The sequence below is a fragment of the Polypterus senegalus genome, chromosome 3 (genome assembly GCF_016835505.1).
Source record: "Polypterus senegalus isolate Bchr_013 chromosome 3, ASM1683550v1, whole genome shotgun sequence".
Lineage (NCBI taxonomy): Eukaryota > Metazoa > Chordata > Cladistia > Polypteriformes > Polypteridae > Polypterus > Polypterus senegalus.
The window spans coordinates 231,719,379-231,739,871 of record NC_053156.1 but is presented as its reverse complement, the minus strand read 5'-3'; the positions used below and the strand labels follow the sequence as shown (position 1 = coordinate 231,739,871).

Here is a 20,493-nt window from a genome sequence, read left to right as displayed (position 1 = left end):
CGATTTGTTTCGGCTGAGTCTCTTATTTCTGAAGTAGAATAGTATTACTCACTTGCTGCCAAATGTCTAATGTGTTAGATAAATTGAATGATAACAATGTATGCTGAGCTACAGTTACTGATTTCCAGCTTTCATATTTAGATTTTTAGATTTTGTGCTGGTTTCAGGCAGTATTTTACATTATGCAAGGATTATTGCCTTAAAGAATTAACTATTTGATTCCAATTCTTTGTAATGTTATTTTAAATCCTTTTTAGCATTAACCGCTAGATACTATGTACAGTATGCTCTTATTTAAACATTTGCTCTTGAGCCTGATTTTAATTCTGTTTACTGTTGGATAGTGTTTTAGTCTTTATGCTTAGAATTAGCTGATGGTTTTCAAATCTATGTAGAATTTGACATAATCTGTTTTGAATTAGACACTGGTTTTCACTTTTTTATTTTTTGAAAATTTCATCCAAGTTTCTAAGTTTGATTGTGCTAGTTTCCAGGTCTTATTACAAGCTAAAAAACTAACATTGGTTTTAATACTGGTTTCACTCACTGAGAATATAATTTAGAGAAACAGGTTTAATCCATCAGTGTATGCATACTGGTTTATTATTTAATAACAGCTTTTGTGTCCACTTATTATTTAATATAGATTTCTGAATTTTTAATACTGCTTTTAACTCTGGATTCTAAACCTTTCATTTCAGAGTCTTGGTACCCAATTCAAATTTCTGGGTATGTTAGTGTTGGCATTAGTTTCCGCGTTGTTAATATCTGGTAATAATTTCTGAGCCTACCTTGTTGCAAAATGTGTTTAGGTTTAATTTAGCATTACACAGTAGTTACTTAGTCTGTTTATAAACAACCACCATTTTCCATGATACTGGAATCTGTTTAGTATTTGACACTATCTACTAAGGTATGTACAGTATATAGAGAAGAAGTCATTTGTTTCTGAAATGTTTATGATTCATAATTAAGGTTTTAAAACTTGTATATCGGTATGCATTACATTCTCATATTCATGTTTCTGAAAGTTTAAGATAGGAAACTAACCCTGGTTACGCAGATACCAGTCCATCACAGGGCCTAATTAAGCACGCAAACACATTCACACTCAAACTGGATTTATTTGGAATCATCAAATAACATAGCATGCATGCCTTTGAAAATGTGAGAGAAAAGCCTTAACAGACAAGGAGCAAACTCTAAACAGACACTGAGCATGTACTGTATAGGATTTGATGCCAGGATGGTGGATCTGTGCTGCAGCAGGCTTAGGGTTATTTCCTTTATAATTCTGTTTACATTTTTTTTAATATTACTGACTTCAGGATTTAACATTACATACTGATTTCTGTATGTTTTTGGCATCTGCCAATCACTTATACAGCATAGTATATTTTTTCCAACACTTATCAATAGTTTAATGTGAAAGCACAAACATATTGCAAAGTATGTAATACTAACATATCCTCAAAATATTAAAATAACTTATGAGTGTGTAGTGTGCTTTTTATAAATACATGGCATCGTCACATGATTACCACGTGGTGTGCAATGTTATTGCATCTGCTAAACAGGAAGGCACGTAGCGCAGTTGTTTACTGTGTTTCAGCACCTGGGTTCTAATTTCAATTCCGGGCATGTATGGATTGTCCACATGGTCTCGGGATACTCAGGCCTCCCTCATGTTTTAAGATGTGGTTCTCCACTTAGCTGACTACACTAATTTTGCCCAGTAAGAATATTGTGAATTGTGTGAATACACTTGGATGTACCTTGCTTTCGAATTGCGTCCTATCCAGGGTTAGTTCCTACCTAGTACCCAAAGATGTAATCCTATGGTGGTATAATTGGTTTATTAAATTGACTACAATATAGATGGATTAGTGAAGTCAGATTTCATCTTAATACCATTCATTTTTGTGTAATGTTTGTCTGGTGGGCCCTTTGGGCTAGAACAGTAATATGAAATAGTCCAGGAAATAACATCATAAAGATTGTAGCTTTTGTCACCTGTGTTGGGTAAAAGAATGATCATCTAACAATACATTAGTTAGCAAGTTGGGTATTAAATTGTTAGAATTTCATTTCTGATGTTACCAATGAAAGTTTTTTTTTTTTTTATTTACTATTCAGTTGCCATTATTGGTACAACTAACTACGAACACATTATCTAGATAATAAAGGCCGACTTCTGTCCGTCCAACAGTTAAAATTAAAACAAGCATATTTCAAGATGAAAGCAGTTTTGCAAAAATTAAAGGAAACTTACCCACTACTTGGTTTATCCATTTGTATTAACTGGCGGTAGTGCACGATTTACAATACTGTTAGCATGTGGAGCCTAAACTATTTTCTACCGTATGTCGCAGTCTCTTTTTAACCATTTTTGCGCATGAAACGATTCTGAACTTGCGATCGAGACTCTCCCTTGAGTGGATAATTCCTTAGATTGTACAAAGGAGGACCAGTTATAATCGGTAATTTTATATGGTCGTGAGTATTTACGTGATGGGGCGCTTTAACGTCCCCTAACTCCTCAGCATTTCACTTCTCAGAAGTGTTTGGTGCAGCTTTACGAACAAATCAACACTCATTCCCCCCTCAAACACCACTCATTCTAGAGAAAGAGAGCAAAGTCCCTTACTTTTGATGGTGCTCTGTGCGATGGTCCCATACTTTGACTTTTTCCTTTTGATCGTGTTGACTTGCTCCAAGACGCGCTGCTGTCGGGTAGTATCGGTCTTTCCTTGCCTTTCTGAGGGAATCGCTAGGGAAGTGTTTTCGGAGGTGTTAAACAAATCCCCGGCCGTTGCCGTCTTAAGGTGCTGGGTGGACATTGTGTGTCTGGCGATAAATTGTCGGCTTCAACAGATGCCCGCCGCCGCTGCACGCTCCAGCAGTCTTCCTTGGAGCCCCAGCTACCGTAGACACCTCAGACAGACCACACCTTTGTGAATATGGACTTGCCCATCCCACGCCCAAAGTCGCTAGTGCAGGGTGTGTGTTTTGATTTGAAACGTTGATAAGAAGCGCTACCGGACGGACAGGTTAACCGGTGTACAAATGTGACATGGATTAGCATGTGCCGCTACTGTAGTTTCAAACACTGCAAATATTTTGCACATTTTTGGGTCGAGGGTATTTGTGAAAATTGTATCACAGAAATGAACATAATTCATATTGATTCAAGCACGTCTACCAGAGAGTATCAGTTTGCTTATTCACAGCTGCAATCAGCACGTGTTGTATACTGTAAAGGGATGATTTGAGTGAAGTGTCATCTAAATTTTAAAAGACAAGGAATTCTAGAGGGTTCAGCATCCACATACATGGAGTGCATGTAGTCGTAACATTCTGTTTGTAAGATGCATGATAAACATTTAGTCTGCTTTAAATAATAATTATAGTCTAAATTGGACAATATCATACTGTTTATGTGGACTGCATGGAAAAGATGTAATTTCTGCAAGGAATTCAGCATTTTTTGCATTATCCCTTGTATTATGCCTGCTACAGTTATACACAGATGAGTCTAGGAGGTACTGTATGAGAGACTGAGCGTGTATAAGTTTTATTTTGTAATGGACTAGTATCCTTATCCACGGTTGTTTCCTGATTTACACCTGATGCTACTGGTTTAGGCTCCAATCCTTTAAAACTGGATTAAGAAAGCTCAGTTAGCTTTGCTTTTCAAATGTTTTAGTTCTCAGACCATTAATTCAGTCATTTACTTTCTGGTAATACACTTCAAATAGTGAAATGCAGAAGCCATTAGACAGACTGGATGCATGGACAAATGAATAAGGACACAGGCTTATATATTTGGTACAGTGTTTAACAGAGAATAGTTGCTGTACTAGAAACAGTTTCTCCTTCATTAACAAATGCCTGTATTTTAAAAGAGTTTTTCTCAGTAGCATTGGCTGCAAGGCAGGAATGAACCCTGGATGGGGCCACCACTTCATTGAACGCCACCTCACTTGCCACTTACGACTCATATATACTGTATACATATAGAGCCAATTAATCTAACATGCTTGATTTTGGGATACAGGAGAAAACTGAAATATCCAGTGAGATATGTACACTCTATGCAGACAATGGCAAAGATGATTTTTGAATATTGGACTGTGAGGCAAAAGAGCTAACCACTGCACCCTAATTTCACTCTGTATAGAAATTAAAACACAAATTGGAAAATGTTAGTGATTGCACCAATTTTTACTAAATATTACAATTTTGATGCATAACCTTCATACATTTTCATGTTTCATGGGTAGATTGAGTAACGGAAAGAAGCCAAGTCTAATTGCACAAGCTGTTTATTTTATTCATTCTATGTCAAAAAACAGTTCTGTTCAGATGCAGCAGTCAAAACTACTGTAAAGAGCAGGTAACAAAATAAAATTATGTAAAACTCAAAGTCAAAGAACACTTTTATTGGTTCAGAAAAAGTGACATTTGTGGATTATTATGCATCAGAATGAAATGTAATAAAAAAAATTATATCCATGTAGAAATCCAATTTCCTCAGCCCAAAGATACTTCAATGAGTTATCAGTATAGGGTTCAAGGTGTTACCTGGTGATCTGTGGCGGATACATCTTTGAAGAAGGTGGAAAGCATTGGCATTGTTACTGTAATGGTCTGTCTCATGTTCAATAAGTCCATGTGGTGTTGGCTTCCCAGACTCCTCCAAATTGATTTGAGAAACTTTCAGCAACCATTTTCAGCAAAATTATCAACATGATCATACTGCTGTCTGAAATGTGCTGCCACCATATGTGTAGTTTAATGGGCTGTATGCTCATTTTCATGAAGACAAATGGTTTGACCTCTGTCAAACTCATTTATTGGGTTGATTCATTGACAAATCCAGTATTTTTAGTATGCTTCATTGACACATCAATAAATCTCATGGTTACTCAGGATTCCACTTTTTTGGTTATCAAAGTTTTATGCTGAGCTCAATCTGCTGTCCTTCATAGCCAGTTGTGAGGCTAATGTGAATATAGACCTAATTATATGTGTACCTGTCATACTGATCTCTCTTTTGCTGATTTTCATGCAAGATGAGTTGTTCAGGTATTTATTTGTAACAGATATGTTTAAGTAATGGGAAAAAAGATACAATTGTTGAATTGTCCATCATGCCTCTTTTTGCCATGATAAGTAAAAAATGCACTGAAACTGAATGTGTTAGAATATTGATTTGTGCAGGGGAAAAAATCAGGGCAAAATGTGTTTGCTAATTTCTAGTTGTAGTTGATCTTGTCACTAAAATCCAAGGATTTTCCATAAACTACAAACTTTATCCATATCTTGAAAGACCTTGTCTTATGGACAGTTTGTTTTATGATCAGTAGGCTATTGAGTGAGGTTGCATTTTTGTGTTTGATTTCCCTCTTGTAAGACATTTCCTTCAGTTAGAAAGAAATGTTAGGCTGAAGATGACCAATCGGAATTATTAAATACTGGTTACTCTTATTATTAAATACTTTAATAACTATTATGGAATCAAGAGGGCGCTTTGCTGTTCTTACCAAATATTTAGGTCTGCAGGCTTCTCTCAGTGCATTCCACATGATTGGAGAATATGTGGAGAGGGATGGTTCATCTGACCATATATTTATCCCCTTTTCGTTAGCCCGTTACTGCAGTTCTTTGAAACAGTATATTTATAAACATTATTGCATTGTTTTTTTCATTTAGCACTGTATTGTTATCCATGTTAATTGCCTAGTAATAACACGTGCTGTTTATAGTGTTTGAAAAAAATAAAAATTATTTAATTGTATTATTGGCCTCTGATGATCTGCTCTGAATTCCAAACAGGTGGGAGTTCTGCATGGAGCATTCTGTTCCATTCCTTATACAGAGATTTATAGTCGGTAGTTATTGTTTGCGTCATTCTGGGTTGGATGCTGCCCTTTCTACAATATTACTGGAATATGCTCCAACGCTTCAATACCCTGTTTTGGAGTTGGTGTTTTTGAAAATAATTGGATGTTGAGAGATTGTTTGTTTCCGAAACAGCAGCAAGCAGTGTTATATTTGGCACTGAAGTGTTCACCAAATGTTTAAACAATAGGCAAGTATTTGTAAACTAGCTATGTAAGCCAGCACGGGGTCCGAGAAACTATTGAAATCGTCAGAAAAAAAATTGAAATGTCGAGATGTCAGGTAATTGAAAGTTTCTTCGAGGGTTCATTTTGCCGATGTGCTTGCCTCATTCCTGTATTAACCACTAAGCGGGCGACTCTTTCTTCGGAGTTTTCGTTTTGCCAACGTGCTGGCCTCACTTGCGTATCCTCAGAGGTGGAGCTCTTACCCTGACTCCACCTCTAACTTCCAGGCCGGACAGACACACACACTTCCACGCGTAGACATTTATATATAAGATTGTAGGCAAAGGGGACTGCCTAGAGTTTTTAATCCCTGACCCAGAGCAATTTGTGCATGTTTACTACTTTTAACCAAAAACATTTTTATTTTGTAGTGTGCTTTACAGTGTAAATAGCATCTTAATACACTTTTCAAGTAGAGAATTACAGCACAATTTGTTTCATATTTTTTACAGTATGGGCACTGCCAACCTGCTCAATATGAATTTCAACAGTTGAATACCTGAGCTAGTAAGCCACATTTATTGTGTTTACGCAACTCAGGAAGCATAGTAGTATGAATTATCAAATTATTATATAATTTATATAATTATTATGTAATTTGTACTCTATTTATTGAAATGTTGCCAAATATAATTAGAATTTACAATGTAGTTGACAAATTCCACATATGTGATAATAATACATCAGATATATCTAATCTTTTGTTTAGAGTTGAGAATGAGTTAAATATTGATGGAAGTGTTCTTGCATGGTTTAAATTGTACCTTAAGGACCAACAGCAATTTGTTGCCATCAGTAAATTTAGGTCTAACCCATCTCATCTGCTCCAGGGTGTCCACTGGGGATTAGTTCTTGGTCTTCTGATTTTTATCATTTATATAATTCCTCTTGGTACCTTTGTTAGACGGCACGGTCTATGAATATATTGTTATGCTGATGATACACAGGGCTACACACTTGGCTTACACAAACATTACCTCCTCCTGTATTGTTTGCCTGTTTGGCTGGCATAAAACACTTGTTGTCTGAAAAATTTCTCAAACTGAATAGTGATAAGGCTCAGACTTTAATTTTCATCTCCTGACACTTTAGGAAATTAGATAATGTCCCACTACAAATCCTGAACTTTAGTACATCTTTGTCAGCATAGGTTAAAAATCTTGAGGTTGTTCTTGATTCCACAGTCTCCTTTGATCCACATTTTAATAATATTAATAAGGTTGCCTTTTTCCACCTTAAGCAAATATCAAGACTGCATCCATTACTCTCTGATATTGCAAATGAGATGCCTATCCATGCTTTTCTTACTTCGCGACCTGACAATTCCAACGTAGTGTTTTTTGGTATCTCTGCTTAGAGTCTAAACAAGCTACAATATATACAAACCTCTGCGGCAAGGGTGGTTACACATTTAAAACATTCACTTCGTTCTTCTGACTCCTTGGTGTTAACCATTCCATTATGAAGGTTGCACACTATAGGCGATAAGGCTTTTATGTATGTAAAAAAATGAAAAAAAAATGTAGTCTTTCCTTTTCTACATCCATTTTATGTGAAAATTGGTATTTTATTATGTTAATTCTGTCATTTCATATCAATGAAATTGCATCATCTTTAATTCCTAATGTATTTTAGTTTTGTAGAATCGAGTGATTTAGTGTAAAAAAGAAATATGGTAGCATCAATTAATACCTTAGATGGTACTTCTGAGAGCAAATACCCTGAAGCATGTTTCCCATGCTTTAGGTGTCATACAGACATCATTTATATGATGTCTATTTAAACAAATTTATAGGCAAAATTATTTGCACTGCAGAACAGTTTTCAGAGCTGTAGTAATCTGCCCGTGTATTTAGCAAAAGAAAAAAATAATGATGATGATTGTGATGAATCAAGTAGCAAAGAAAGATATTCTTTTCACACTAAGGTGACAGCTTTATGAGAACACAGTCTCTGGTTTAAAATACCATTAAAAAGAGAGACTGTAGACTCCACTCCACTCCACTCCACTTTATTAATTCTCACTATTAGCTTACTTTGTAATTCTCTTATCCACACTTGTTGAATGTGACACCCATGCAAAACTGTACCATGAATTCTACGTCATTAATCTTTTAAATATTGGCTTTATTATTTGCTATGAGGCTGGAAGCCCTGGCACATACATTCGTAGAGTGTACCACAGTGTGCTGGAAAGTACCCCAGGCAATGGCTTCTTTAACAGAAGTCAGCACTAAATAAAATTTTATGCCTACTGCTCCTTGTTTTTATTCCTGTTATGAGTGTAGCTGCTATCAATATGCATGATGGCCTGTTAGGACTGTAGTACTATTATTCTTCATAACTGTTTCTTGAAGACATTTTCTGTGGAGTCATTTGTGCTTTGCAGCTATGTTTTCATACTTTCAGAAACATATGCATAAATTCACCAGCATATGTCAGTCTTAGCTACCAAGTGATTCAATATGTAGATGTGTGACTTTGAGTTTTGTGTCTATGTTAGGCTTATATACTAACTGTGTCCCAAACTGGCACCCTACTGAACTGGTCTTTTTACTCCGATTTCATATGCTCTTTATATTTCAGTAGGTCCTCAAGAAATTTCAGCAGTCTATGGAAACTTAGCCCAATTGCTCAATTCTCAGTATAATCTAGTGGCTTTTGGTTCACTAATAGCATGCCTACTATTTCACCATCTACTTTACTTTGAGTAAGGGACATGTTGTATTATCTCAAACTATTTGCTAGACATCAACTTTCCTATTTTATAAAATATGGCAACATTTTATAGAAACTTCACTTTACCAGCCTCTTTAGTAAGAAATGCAAAACCTTTTATTGTATTTTGCAATTTTATCTTTTCATTGTTGTTTCTTTTCTTTTTGCCTATGGCTTACGGGGGAGAAAACAAATCATCTAGCAAATTAAGGATAATCAATCTTATTTATTTTATTTGAAGAAAATAACATTCCATACAATCAAGTCTAACTTATAAAACTAAGAAAATAATATTACATACAATTAAGTCAAACTTAACAAACCAGAATGTATCCCAAACCCTAGAAAATAGTGGAAAGCCAATAGCAATAGGAAACCTTTAAAACAACAAAGAAGTGAAAATGTCCTTTTCCGCGATATAAATGCTTATTCTAAAATTTAATTAGTTAGATCTTGCCATATTTAAAAAAGTTTTAAACAGATCCTCTAAGTGAAAATTTGATTTTTTCCAATTTCAAATAGTACAGGACATCAGTTATCCACTGAGTTATAACAGATGGACTGGGATTCTTCTAGTAGAGCAAGATAGTAGTGTGCTATTGATATATGCAATTGCAATCAATTTGTCCGTTTCCACTTTAAGGCCATATGGAAGTACACCAAACACAGCTGTTAATGGGTTAGGAGTGATTGTGACATCAAGACTATCTGATAGACCTTCAAAGATTTTTGTCCAGAATAATTTTAATTTGGTGCATGCCCATACCATGTGGTCAGTGAAGCTGGAGCTAGATTGCAACATTCACAGGTTGAATATTGGCGTGGATATGTTTTGGACAATTTTAAATGAGATAAATGTGATCAATAAAACATTTTAGTATGATTGAATGCTTTGCGCGTATGGAGGAGCATGTCCATGCATGGCTTCCTTCCTCTCCTTTCCAGAGATGTTAAGTGAAAGATCCGCTTCTCACCATACCCTACGATCTTTGAAATGAAGAAACTTTAAAATTGTTTTATATATTAGTGGTATGCTGTTTGACTCTTCAATACTGGTCAGTAGAGGTGAGGAAAATCGGACAGGTTCCTTTTAGCAAAGTTTCTGATTTGAAAGCAGTGGAAAAATTGTGTTGATGGGAAGTTAAGTTTGAAGCATAATTGTTCATAAGATTCAAAGACATTATCTATATATAATTGTCTAAGTGTTTTAATTCTTGACAGTTTCCAAACATTAAATAATATGTAGGTTTGTGAGAATAGAAAAAGTTGATTATCATGTAGAGGTGCAACAGGTAAAATCTTCTCTGCCTTAAACTGCTTCGTGCATTGGTTTCATATTTTGAGTGACTGATGGACAATTGAATTATTAGTATACTTAAGATAATCTGTATTTACTGGGGCATGATTTTATTTCTATTGCAGACCAGGCTTGTGTATATTCATAAATTTGTGATAATTTCCAGGTCTTTATTGCTTGTATATTTGTAATAAAACTGAAAATTAGGTAATGTCATACCTACTTCTTTTTTAGGTCATTGTAGAATTGCTCTTTAAATGCACGGATGCTTCAAATTCTAAATAAATTAAGTTATAATTGAGTGTAATTTCTTAAAGAATTATCTGTTAATGTATATGGGGTTGCTCTGAAATAGAAAAAGAAGCTTGGGAAGGATGTACATCTTAACAGTATTGATTCTCTATGCCAATTTGAGATGAAGGGTAGACCATCTGTTCACATCTTGTTGAATTTATTCCATGCTGATAGCAAAATGTTGTTGAGATCTACTATGTTGATTCTTACCCCTAGGTATTTAAACTGATCTAGAGAGTTCACTAGAAAAAGCACATTTTAATTTAAATAAATTTTGAGTCCAGATATCTTTTGAATTCTGCTAGTGCATTAAGAACTAATGGTACTGCAGCTTGTGGGTCTGATATATACAGTACCATATCATCTGCCTATAGTGTTGTTTTCTGTTTAAGTACTTCTCAGTCTAATGGCTCAATGGTCATTGCAAAAAGCAATGATGATAGGGGGCATCGATGTCCAGTACCACATTCTGGTTTGAAGTAGTTTGAAATAATGTTGTTAATGCAAGCAGAGGCTTCTGGACTGGTATATATTAGGTTTATCTGTGCATGTATGTTTGGGCCCAACCCAAATTTGTACAATGTGGTAATTAGGTATTCCTATTGGTTTGTCAAAATGCATATTTCCATGTCAGATAATTTTTCTGCATCCAAAGATAAGATCTCTGGTGTGTTAGATTTTATGGGTGAGTATATTACATTAAACAAACATCAAAGATTAAAAGTTTGGTCTTGTCGCATTACAATAGGAAGAACTTGCTCAATCCTTCTAGCTAGAAGTTTGGAGAGTATATTAATATAATTATTCAGAAGTGAAATTGGTCTGTATGATACACATTGTAATGAGTCCTTACTTTTATTTTGAAAGATGGTAACTAATGCTTGGTGAAAAGTTTGAGGCAGAAATATGTTGTCTCTAGCTTCTATAAATGTTGGTAATAATACTGGAGCTAACTTATTTGAAATAATTTTTTTATAAAATTTCAATGGGTAGCCATCAGGGCCTGCTGGTTTCCCACTTTGAAGTGAGTTTGTAGTGTCTAGTAATTCTGAGAGTGTCAGAGGTTTATGTAGTTCCACTAGAGATACAAGAGTATCTAGATGCGGTATTTGTAATTTATCAAAAATTCATTAGATTGTGTCTTATATGCTTTAAATTGAGTAGAATATATGGACTTATAGTACTCTCTAAATGTGTTGGTTATATTTTTATGGTTAATGATTTTATCTCTATCTTTGTTGGTAATTTCTGTTATTGTATTGCGAACTTCCTGTTTGTGTATTTGTTGAGCTAAGATCTTATTAGCCTTCCCTCCATGTTCATATTAATGATGTCATGATTTAAAGATAAGCATGATTATATAATTTAACTAGCTGTCCCCCACAGCTCCACCCATGTAGTAATGAAAAAGGACAAACTTTAAAAATCAATAATAAAAAAAAAGTAATAATTTGTATTGAGAAGAATTTATATTTATTGCTTCGTATCCGAGGGCCTCTTGGTATACAATATTTTTGATTTTGCTATCAGAGGCGAGAATGTAGCTGTGATCTCTTTGACAAAAATGTAAAAAGTTGGCAAGGTATCTCTGGCCAAGTGGAAGGTAGGTACGCTCCAACATCAAACATTCCCACTGTATCTGATTATGTTCAACTCTGATGGGAGAGCGTCCCCCACATGGGGAGAAGAGCATGTGGTCGTGATATCTCTGCCAATAAGCAGGTACCCTCTAAAACACACGTAACTGTAATATCTCTCTCAAAAACGTCAAATGTTACTCTTTAACAATCTCTAGATGATAATGTCTGCTGAACAAACGGGCTAGCTAAGAGGAAGCAAGGTACGTTCCAACACATGGCGATAGGTAGAGCGACTCAAATTGAGGCTGGCATGTGAGTAAGGATGGTCCCATCTGGTTCCCTACTCCTGAGGGCCTGCCTCCCTCTCCCCTCCGCCCGCAGCCTGTTTGTCGGATTTGCACGAATAAATTGCACCGCAACCGAACTATGATACTTAGCATGATGCTAAAGTTGCAAAATCAACTAGAATGTTCAAACAAATTATAGAAAAAAAACCTGATCTAAATCCATTAAGTAGTCTCGGGAAAAGCAGACAGACAGACAGACAGACAGACGTTGGATTTTATATATACAGTGAACCCTCGTTTATCACGGTTAATCCGTTCCAGACTCTACCGTAATAAATTAATTTTCGCGAAGTAGGATTCTTTATTTATAAATCGAATATTTTTGCAGTTAGAGTATAGAAAACCTGTTTTCGACCTTCTAAATACGTTTTTTAACATTATTAGAGCCCTCTAGACATGAAATAACACCCTGTGGTCACCATTACACTCGCATTACCCAATATACTAGACAAAATAAGAGAAAATAAGACATATTAGATGTTACAAATATCATATTACTAGGCTCACTCGCCTTTTAAGGCGACCGACTTTTATCCTCAATTTTTGTGCGCTCCATGTGTACATCAGGCATATAAGTGTAGGGAATGAGAACATCAAAGTGCCCATTCATAACATCTCCCGAAAACCTAAGTTTTTTTTTATCCCCTCAAGTGCCTGTCCAAAGTTGTACAATGTCAGCCCGAATCTGTACCGCTAAAGACGGAGTTTCATGCACTAAATAAGCTATAGATGAGAATAAGCAAGCACCATCTCCCCTGATATTTACTACGCGGTGAGGCATTTGTACTCCATCAACATTAATTATTTCCAGAGACATAATTTTGGCTATTTTTCTGCTTACATCGCGTCGCTTCGTACCTCAAGCCGCAAGTAGTAAGTCTGTAATAAGCGGAATACCGCTACGCTTTGCACTCACGGGACGGAAGGACAATCCCGAACGCTTTTATATAGTAGATTATTGTACTGTACATTTAAATGCACACAAACACACACAGTTCTTACACACAACCACTAACCTATGAAGGCACGACCTCAGTAAGATAGTCTTCAGAGGTGGTGCAGTATCTTCAGCAGGTGTGTTGTTGTCTTCTTTCGCTAAAGGAGTACTAGAAGTATGCAGTGGGTGTCTGGGTGCGCAGCTGAAGAACATCTTGATAGGCAGTTGCTGGCGCTGTCTTTTCATATGCGTGAGGAGGCTTTTGTAGGGTATTGCCATCTTTAATCATATCCAAGAGTTTCACCTTCTCCTGGATAGTAAGCATCTTCCTCCAGCGCTTAGTTTTATTGTCAGAAGGCTTAGAAAAAGCAGCAGGTTTAGGAGCCATCGTAGGGCTTAGATAAAAGTTCTCAGAAAGCGCATGCGTAGTGATGTAAGCATGTATGAGAAAAAAATCGCGAATGAAGCCGCGAAAGTTGAAGCGTGATATAGCGAGGGATCACTGTATAGAGATAGCATGAGAATCACTGCCTGTAGCAACATCAGGAGCAATGTAGAAAACCATGGACAAGGAACCAGCCCATCACAGGCGGTGCAGTGGCAGTGCTGCTGCTTTGCAGTAAGGAGACTATGGAAGATTGTGGGTTCGCCTCCCTGTGTGGATAGCTCTTTGAGTACTGAGAAAAGTGCTATATAAATGTAATGAATTATTATTAATGTGCACACTCATATTCACTCCTAGAGCAAATCTAAGAATTGTCAAATAACCTAAACTACATGACATGTCTTTAATATATAAGATAACCTATGCAGACATGAGCATGCCAGTTCCACACAGACAGTACCTCAGCTGGTAGTCAAACACAGCACTCTGGAATAGTGAAGTACTAATTACTGTACTTCATTGTCTCTGCAGAATGAAATATTCACACGTGTATGAAGGTAATATAAGCATATGGCCTCTAATTTAGTCATCTGTGAAAAAAAGACATTTACTGTATGTAGTTGACAAATGGGATGCACCTGTTTGCTTTTATATGAAAAAACTAGAAAAAAAACTAGTGAGTGTGAGCTGAACCTCTCTTAATTTATGTCCTAGACTTTAAAAAATTTATTAGCAAGTTAATGGTTTCTCCTTACTGCCTGCAGGATGAAAACATTGCCTCAATTTGAACACCTAAGTCACTTTTATAGTTTGCTTCCCTTCACTCATTTTGTGTATATGATTCATTTTCTTGCTACCTTTATGAGGTGCTTTTCAATTATCTTTTAAGACTGTATATGTGTTTCTGATTTAATTTTACATCTAATCATTCATGCTTTGTCCCTACATTTTTACTTTTTTCTGGAATTCTCATAAGTATAGTTATTGAAGTTGACTCTTCACAGTTAATGTAATTTAGAAAGTGATATTAGTGCCCCAACCCATTTTAATTATTTTTTATCACCTCTCTTTTCTCAAGTCTAATATATTATTGAAAAGGTAGAAATTGGGTTTTTTAATCTATTGAATGGAATTCAATGGATTTAAATACATTTTGGTAGTTTAATATATTTAACAAAGAAGGCTATTATACTTTACTGCATGTTTTCAATGTGTCTGAAATATAATGAGTTTGTCATTGATCTGAGTGTTCATGCGTTTCCCTCCACAGTATCCCTGGAATCCTTACAATGACAATGAAAACCAGTAGCAATATCTATACGGGGGTGGCCAACTCTGATCCTAGAAAGCCATAGTTGATTACAGATTTTCATTCTAATTAGCGACTAATTTGTGCTACTAATTAGCTTCATTTAATTTATTTGCTATTTAAGACTCAGGCCCTTTAAATCAGGGCTGAGCAACGTCAGTCCTGGAGGGCCGCAGTGGCTTCAGGTTTTTGTTTGAACCCAATTGCTTAATGAGAAACCATTCATTGCTGATGAAGCTCTTTTTGCTCAAGTGACATTTTTCTGCTTCAATTTAGTTGTCTTGCTTATTAAGACAACTTGAATCCTTAACTGCTTATTTTAGTCTTAAACAGATTTATTCATTGTTTTAACTGATCCTTATTAGCAATAAGATACAAATGACAAAGGAACCAGTAGTTCTACATCTAGTTGTGTCCATTTCCACCCATATGTATTCATCATTCACTATTTGGTTTAATTAGGTACTCATCTGTTTTAGGCTTCAAATGATTTGGATGATACATGTATCATTAGAAAGGAAAACAAATCTGTGATTTAAGAATGAACTGACATGGTAGATTTAAAACACTAACAAACATTGAAATTAAATAAAATCTGTTATTAGTAAGGATTGGCTTCTACTTAAGCAACTGGGTTGGAATAAAAAACCTACAGCCACTGCAGATCTCTAGTGTCGGAGTTGGTCACACCTGATCTACACAGCAGGTACTCAGTTTAAAGAGTAAAAGAACAAATTGGAAAACCAAAAGACACAGCAACGTAATAAGATGGCAAAGGTCCTCAACTTGATGAAATTATTACGGAAGCCACAAGCTAGCTTAATTGCCTTTTGTTCCTCCTTGTTTTAGAATCTTTTTCAAGATCCCGTCATCCATTCCTGTAGCTCTGAAATAAACCAAATCCAAGTTCTTGTTTATGCTGCTTTCCTTATGTTGACCAGTGTGTAACCTTTAGAAGTGCACATTTTGGCAATATCAGTGTCTATCTCTATTAACAAACCCTTCTTGTACAGTATGTGGTGTTTTTTGGCTACAACAGAATATCTATTCATAAGGCTGGTTTGGGTGAAGACATGATTTTTCATGATTTTATTGTTAAAATAGCATGTCTGAAAACTTGGCATATTAACCTTAGAGTGTTGACCATATGGAGTGTTATGTATATTGTGTTGGTATTTAATGTAACTAATTTAAATAATCATAATAAATAATAAATGGTTTATATTAAATAAAGCTTCAGTGCTGTTAGTTGGAGAAACTTGTTATATGAAAGATTATGGAGCTCCTTACTAGATAGTCTTCACTTCGGCCGTGTTCCGTACCTAACTTCTGGGTGTCATGAAATTATTATTGTCTTTTCAGGGTTAGAGTCAGACATACATCAAATTTATATATTACAAAGGGATCTTGTAGCACTGAAACTTTCCTTTCTCCATCAACTTGCACTTGTGTTTGCTATTTGTAAAGGTCAGACCTTTGCTTTTTTTCTAGTGTTATACATTTATGAGAAGCAAACCTATCCAAATGGCCTGCAGGCTAGAACCACTTGAGTAAGATGACAGGCAGACAAACCTGTTTGGCTTTTGGAGGCGAGCAACCTTCAGGAAATATGTAGATGTCAATCAAGCCTTTCATTTATTGCACCCAGAATATAAAGGCCTCTTTAATAAATGAATCATGGTGACCACACCTAGATTGCAGACCTGGGGCCTGCAAATGGTGCATGTTTTGGGCGTGATTGCATTTCAAAAGCTTTGCCAAAGCAGTCTTTTAAATATTAGTTCCTTTCAGAAGATAAAAAATATCCTGAGGATTAGACATGTTGAGATTTGTTTGGGCCTCATCTTCACACTGCAGTATAGTTACTTTCTGATTTCATCTTACTTAGGATTGTGGGTGGTACTATGTGTTTAGTTGTCTAGTAGCTTACAACTGAGTTTAACTGACTGGCCCTGATCCAGGATTCATTACCAAAGAGCGACAGAAAGAATTAAAGCAGAGCACATTATAATATGAACTTTTACAGGAAAGCCTCTTGTATTACCTAAAACAACAAAGCATTTGTTAAAGTAGTAAGAGCACTCAAATTAACAAGGTAACTGTAGAAATATTAATAAGAGGAGAGCTGAATAGAAAGGACAAAGCAAGGATAAAACCAGTAAAATAACAGTAATGCAGACTAAAAGGGAAGTAGCAGTTGTGGTAAGTTGAGGAAAACATTCAAATGACTATGGCCCCAAATAACAATTCTAGTAGAACATAAACTGTATATGATGAATAAAGGATTAAGCTACATCTGAACAGGTATAAACTGTGACATTAAAATTACCATATGTACTGGAGAAGCTAATGACATTAAATGATTAACAGTACAAGACAAAATGGCACAAGACATCCTCAGGTCACCCTGTAACTGTCATTATTATTATTATTTGGTTAAATTATTATTTTTAAACCTGAGCTGAAATAATTACATGGGACAAAAATTGATATATGTTACATTTCATTTATGCCTATTACTTTAGTTTTGGAGTTTAACATGTTAGAACACAAAAAGGTGACAAAGGGGAACATTTTTTGTATAATAGGTGGGTTTTTTTTTTCTTTTAGGGAAAAAAAATATAAATAATAAATGAAGAGGCAATAGGCACCCTTTATTGTGACTGGGGTGCAAATTTCCTTAATAATTCTGTTACAGGTTAATGTTGATGTCTGTCCACAGGACATTGATATTTCCCTGTCTGCTTTGAAGAGGAAACTGTTTTGTATCTCATTAACATATAAGATTGTGATAAGAGAACTGCCTGCTTCCTTGTAAAATGTTTGTATTTACCTGGTTTGAAAATTAACATGTTCTTGGGTGGGCCAGCACGGTGGCGCAGCGGTAGCGCTGTTGCCTCACAGTTAGGAGACCTGGGTTTGCTTCCTGGGTCCTCCCTGCGTGTAGTTTGCATGTTCTCCCTGTGTCTGTGTGGGTTTCCTCCCGCAGTCCAAAGACATGGTGGATTGGTGATTCTAAATTGGCCACTTGGTGTGTTTGTGTGTGTCCTGCGGTGGGTTGGCACCCTGCCCGGGATTGGTTCCTGCCTTGTGCCCTGGGATTGGCTCCAGCAGACCCCTGTGTTTGGATTCAGCAGGTTGGAGAATGGATGGATGTTGGTTTTTAATCAGCATACAGTGGTGAATGTACTTCTTGATAGCTGACAAAAGTGTTCTTTTTCTTTAACCAATGAAAATGTGTTTAAGCAAAGGAAATTGATCGTCATGATGATAAGCATTTATATACTTTTGGGCAGTGGGTCGTGTTTGAACTGTGCAAAGAGAGACAGCACAAACAGAAGGGATGGAGCGACCTAGAAGATGGTGTGAAAGGGCAGACGGTGTAGGAGAGAGATGTCAAGATCTCTCAAGCAGTCGAGGATATGTGGTTGGCAAGACATAAGGCACACAGACTGTGACACCTGCTTCCAGGGAGGAAGACACAGTTTCACCAGAGCAATGCTGGATCCAGTGAGAGGGGGAAGACTCACAAAGTCAGTGTACAAGAACCAAGACTTCTGTTGAGAAACAAGCATTTGAAGAACTGAGTGTTTCAGTGGGACAGTTAGAAGACCAATCATTGTATTAACACAGCGTGCAACTTGGACTTCGAGCACCAAAGGTTGTATCCTCAACTGTTATGTTTTAAAGGACTTTAGAGTGTGGACTGTGTGTTTTTCTTTTTAAAAGGTTTTCATTTTTGATATTTTTAGATTCTTATGTACTTTAATTTTATTGGTAGATTTTATATTATCTGGTGTAATATTTTTATAGGGTGGCGCAGTGGTAGCGCTGCTGCCTCCAGTTAGGAGACCTGGGTTCGCTTCCCAGGTCCTCCCTGCGTGGAGTTTGCATGTTCTCCCCGTGTCTGCGTGGGTTTCCTCCGGGTACTCCGGTTTCCTCCCACAATCCAAAGACATGCAGGTTAGGTGGATTGGCAATTCTAAATTGGCCCTAGTGTGTGGGTGTGTTTGTGTGTGTCCTGCAGTGGTTTGGCACCCTGCCCAGGATTGGTTCCTGCCTTGTGCCCTATGTTGGCTGAGATTGGCTCCAGCAGCCCCCCGTGACCCTGTGTTCGGATTCAGCGGGTTGGAAAATGGATGAATGGAATATTTTTATATCTTGAAATTGCTGCCATGTCTTTCATTTTGTGTTTATTCACCACCCACAATCTGTGCACTATTACCTTTAAAGTTCAAGAGTTCCCAGACTCTTAATAAAATTGGGTGACTTAGTGGATATTTTAACTGAGTTTAGGTTGGATTACCTAAAAGTGTGACCAGACACCCATCACAAAGTGATTCTTTTCAATCAGCTCATTTAATTTAAGCATAACTAATGGCCAAAATAGTTAATTTAACAGTTGTTTCTTGCTACATTGATTGAACATATAACAAATGAGCTGTGACTGTATAGTGTTCAATTTAGTCTTTTATTTTTCAGCTTTTGTTTGAAGAATCAATGCCTTATTGTGGTTCAGAAAAATACGCTACATTTGATGAATATAATATAATTATGTAGCAGTGCTGGAACTTAACAGAGTGATACTGGTAATTATCTATACAAAAATAGCTTCTTTATGAATAAGCAAGAGACAAAATTTCATTGTATTGAATTTTACAATACAAATAACTGCTGATATGAACGTGTCATTTTGTCATGTATTGTATAACATTAGCCAAAGACTAAAATTAAAAAAAGGTTAAATGAAAATTTCAGCAGAGGATTTAAAAAATCAATAGAAAAGCTAGAACTAAGGTGTAACCTGACAATCTGACCGTGTTTTGGCAGAACCATTATTCACCATATGTGCACAACTGTCATATTTCAGGCAGGATTCCTCCACTGGTTGGAGTTCAAATATATGTTTTACATCTCTTTTGTTCATTTTAGATTGTTTCATTTATTTTGATTATGTTAATGTTACTTCTGTTGATCATCTGCATTATTCTTTGTTTTTGATTTTGTTTATTTATGTAAGCTGCCTGTGTTATGGTCCATTTGTTTTGTGGGTGATCCCCAAGAGTCGGAGCCACCTACCAATCACCACCAAGAACACTGCCCTCCACCCTCCACCCTCCTCCCTATAAATCTGGAGGATCTCCCACAGTTCCTGGTTGCAATTAGTGCAGCTACATGGGAAATTGAAGTATATTTTTCACTGTAACTGATTCAGAAATAGAGGTAAATTACAGCAAGGAGGAATTATACAGCAGTGCATCTTGCATTGCTCTCAAAAGCAGACATCTGGCATATTTGAGGGAGAAGGCAGCCAAACTCCCAATGCAAGCTTTTCTGGCCAAATCATACACACTGAAAAAAGTATAACCTCCATTCAACTTAAAATAATTAACGTAATGATTCACACTTAATATCTTCAATATGAACCAATATAATTCTTTTTATCTTATTGAACCCACAATTTTTAAGTTAAGGCAAATCATTTAGAGTGATTG

The 20,493-nt window shown here is 36.2% G+C and overlaps 1 protein-coding gene across 1 annotated transcript in view; it reads right to left on the bottom strand.

Annotated features, from left to right (window-relative positions):
- LOC120525965 (plakophilin-1) overlaps positions 1 to 2,943 on the bottom strand; it is a 70,557-nt gene extending 67,614 nt beyond the window's left edge. Inside the window, exon 1 of the mRNA XM_039748720.1 lies at positions 2,648 to 2,943. Coding sequence (XP_039604654.1) covers positions 2,648 to 2,840 — 193 coding nt within the window. The 5' untranslated portion in view covers positions 2,841 to 2,943. The remainder of the gene's footprint in view (positions 1 to 2,647) is intronic.
- Between the last annotated feature and the right edge of the window lie 17,550 nt (positions 2,944 to 20,493).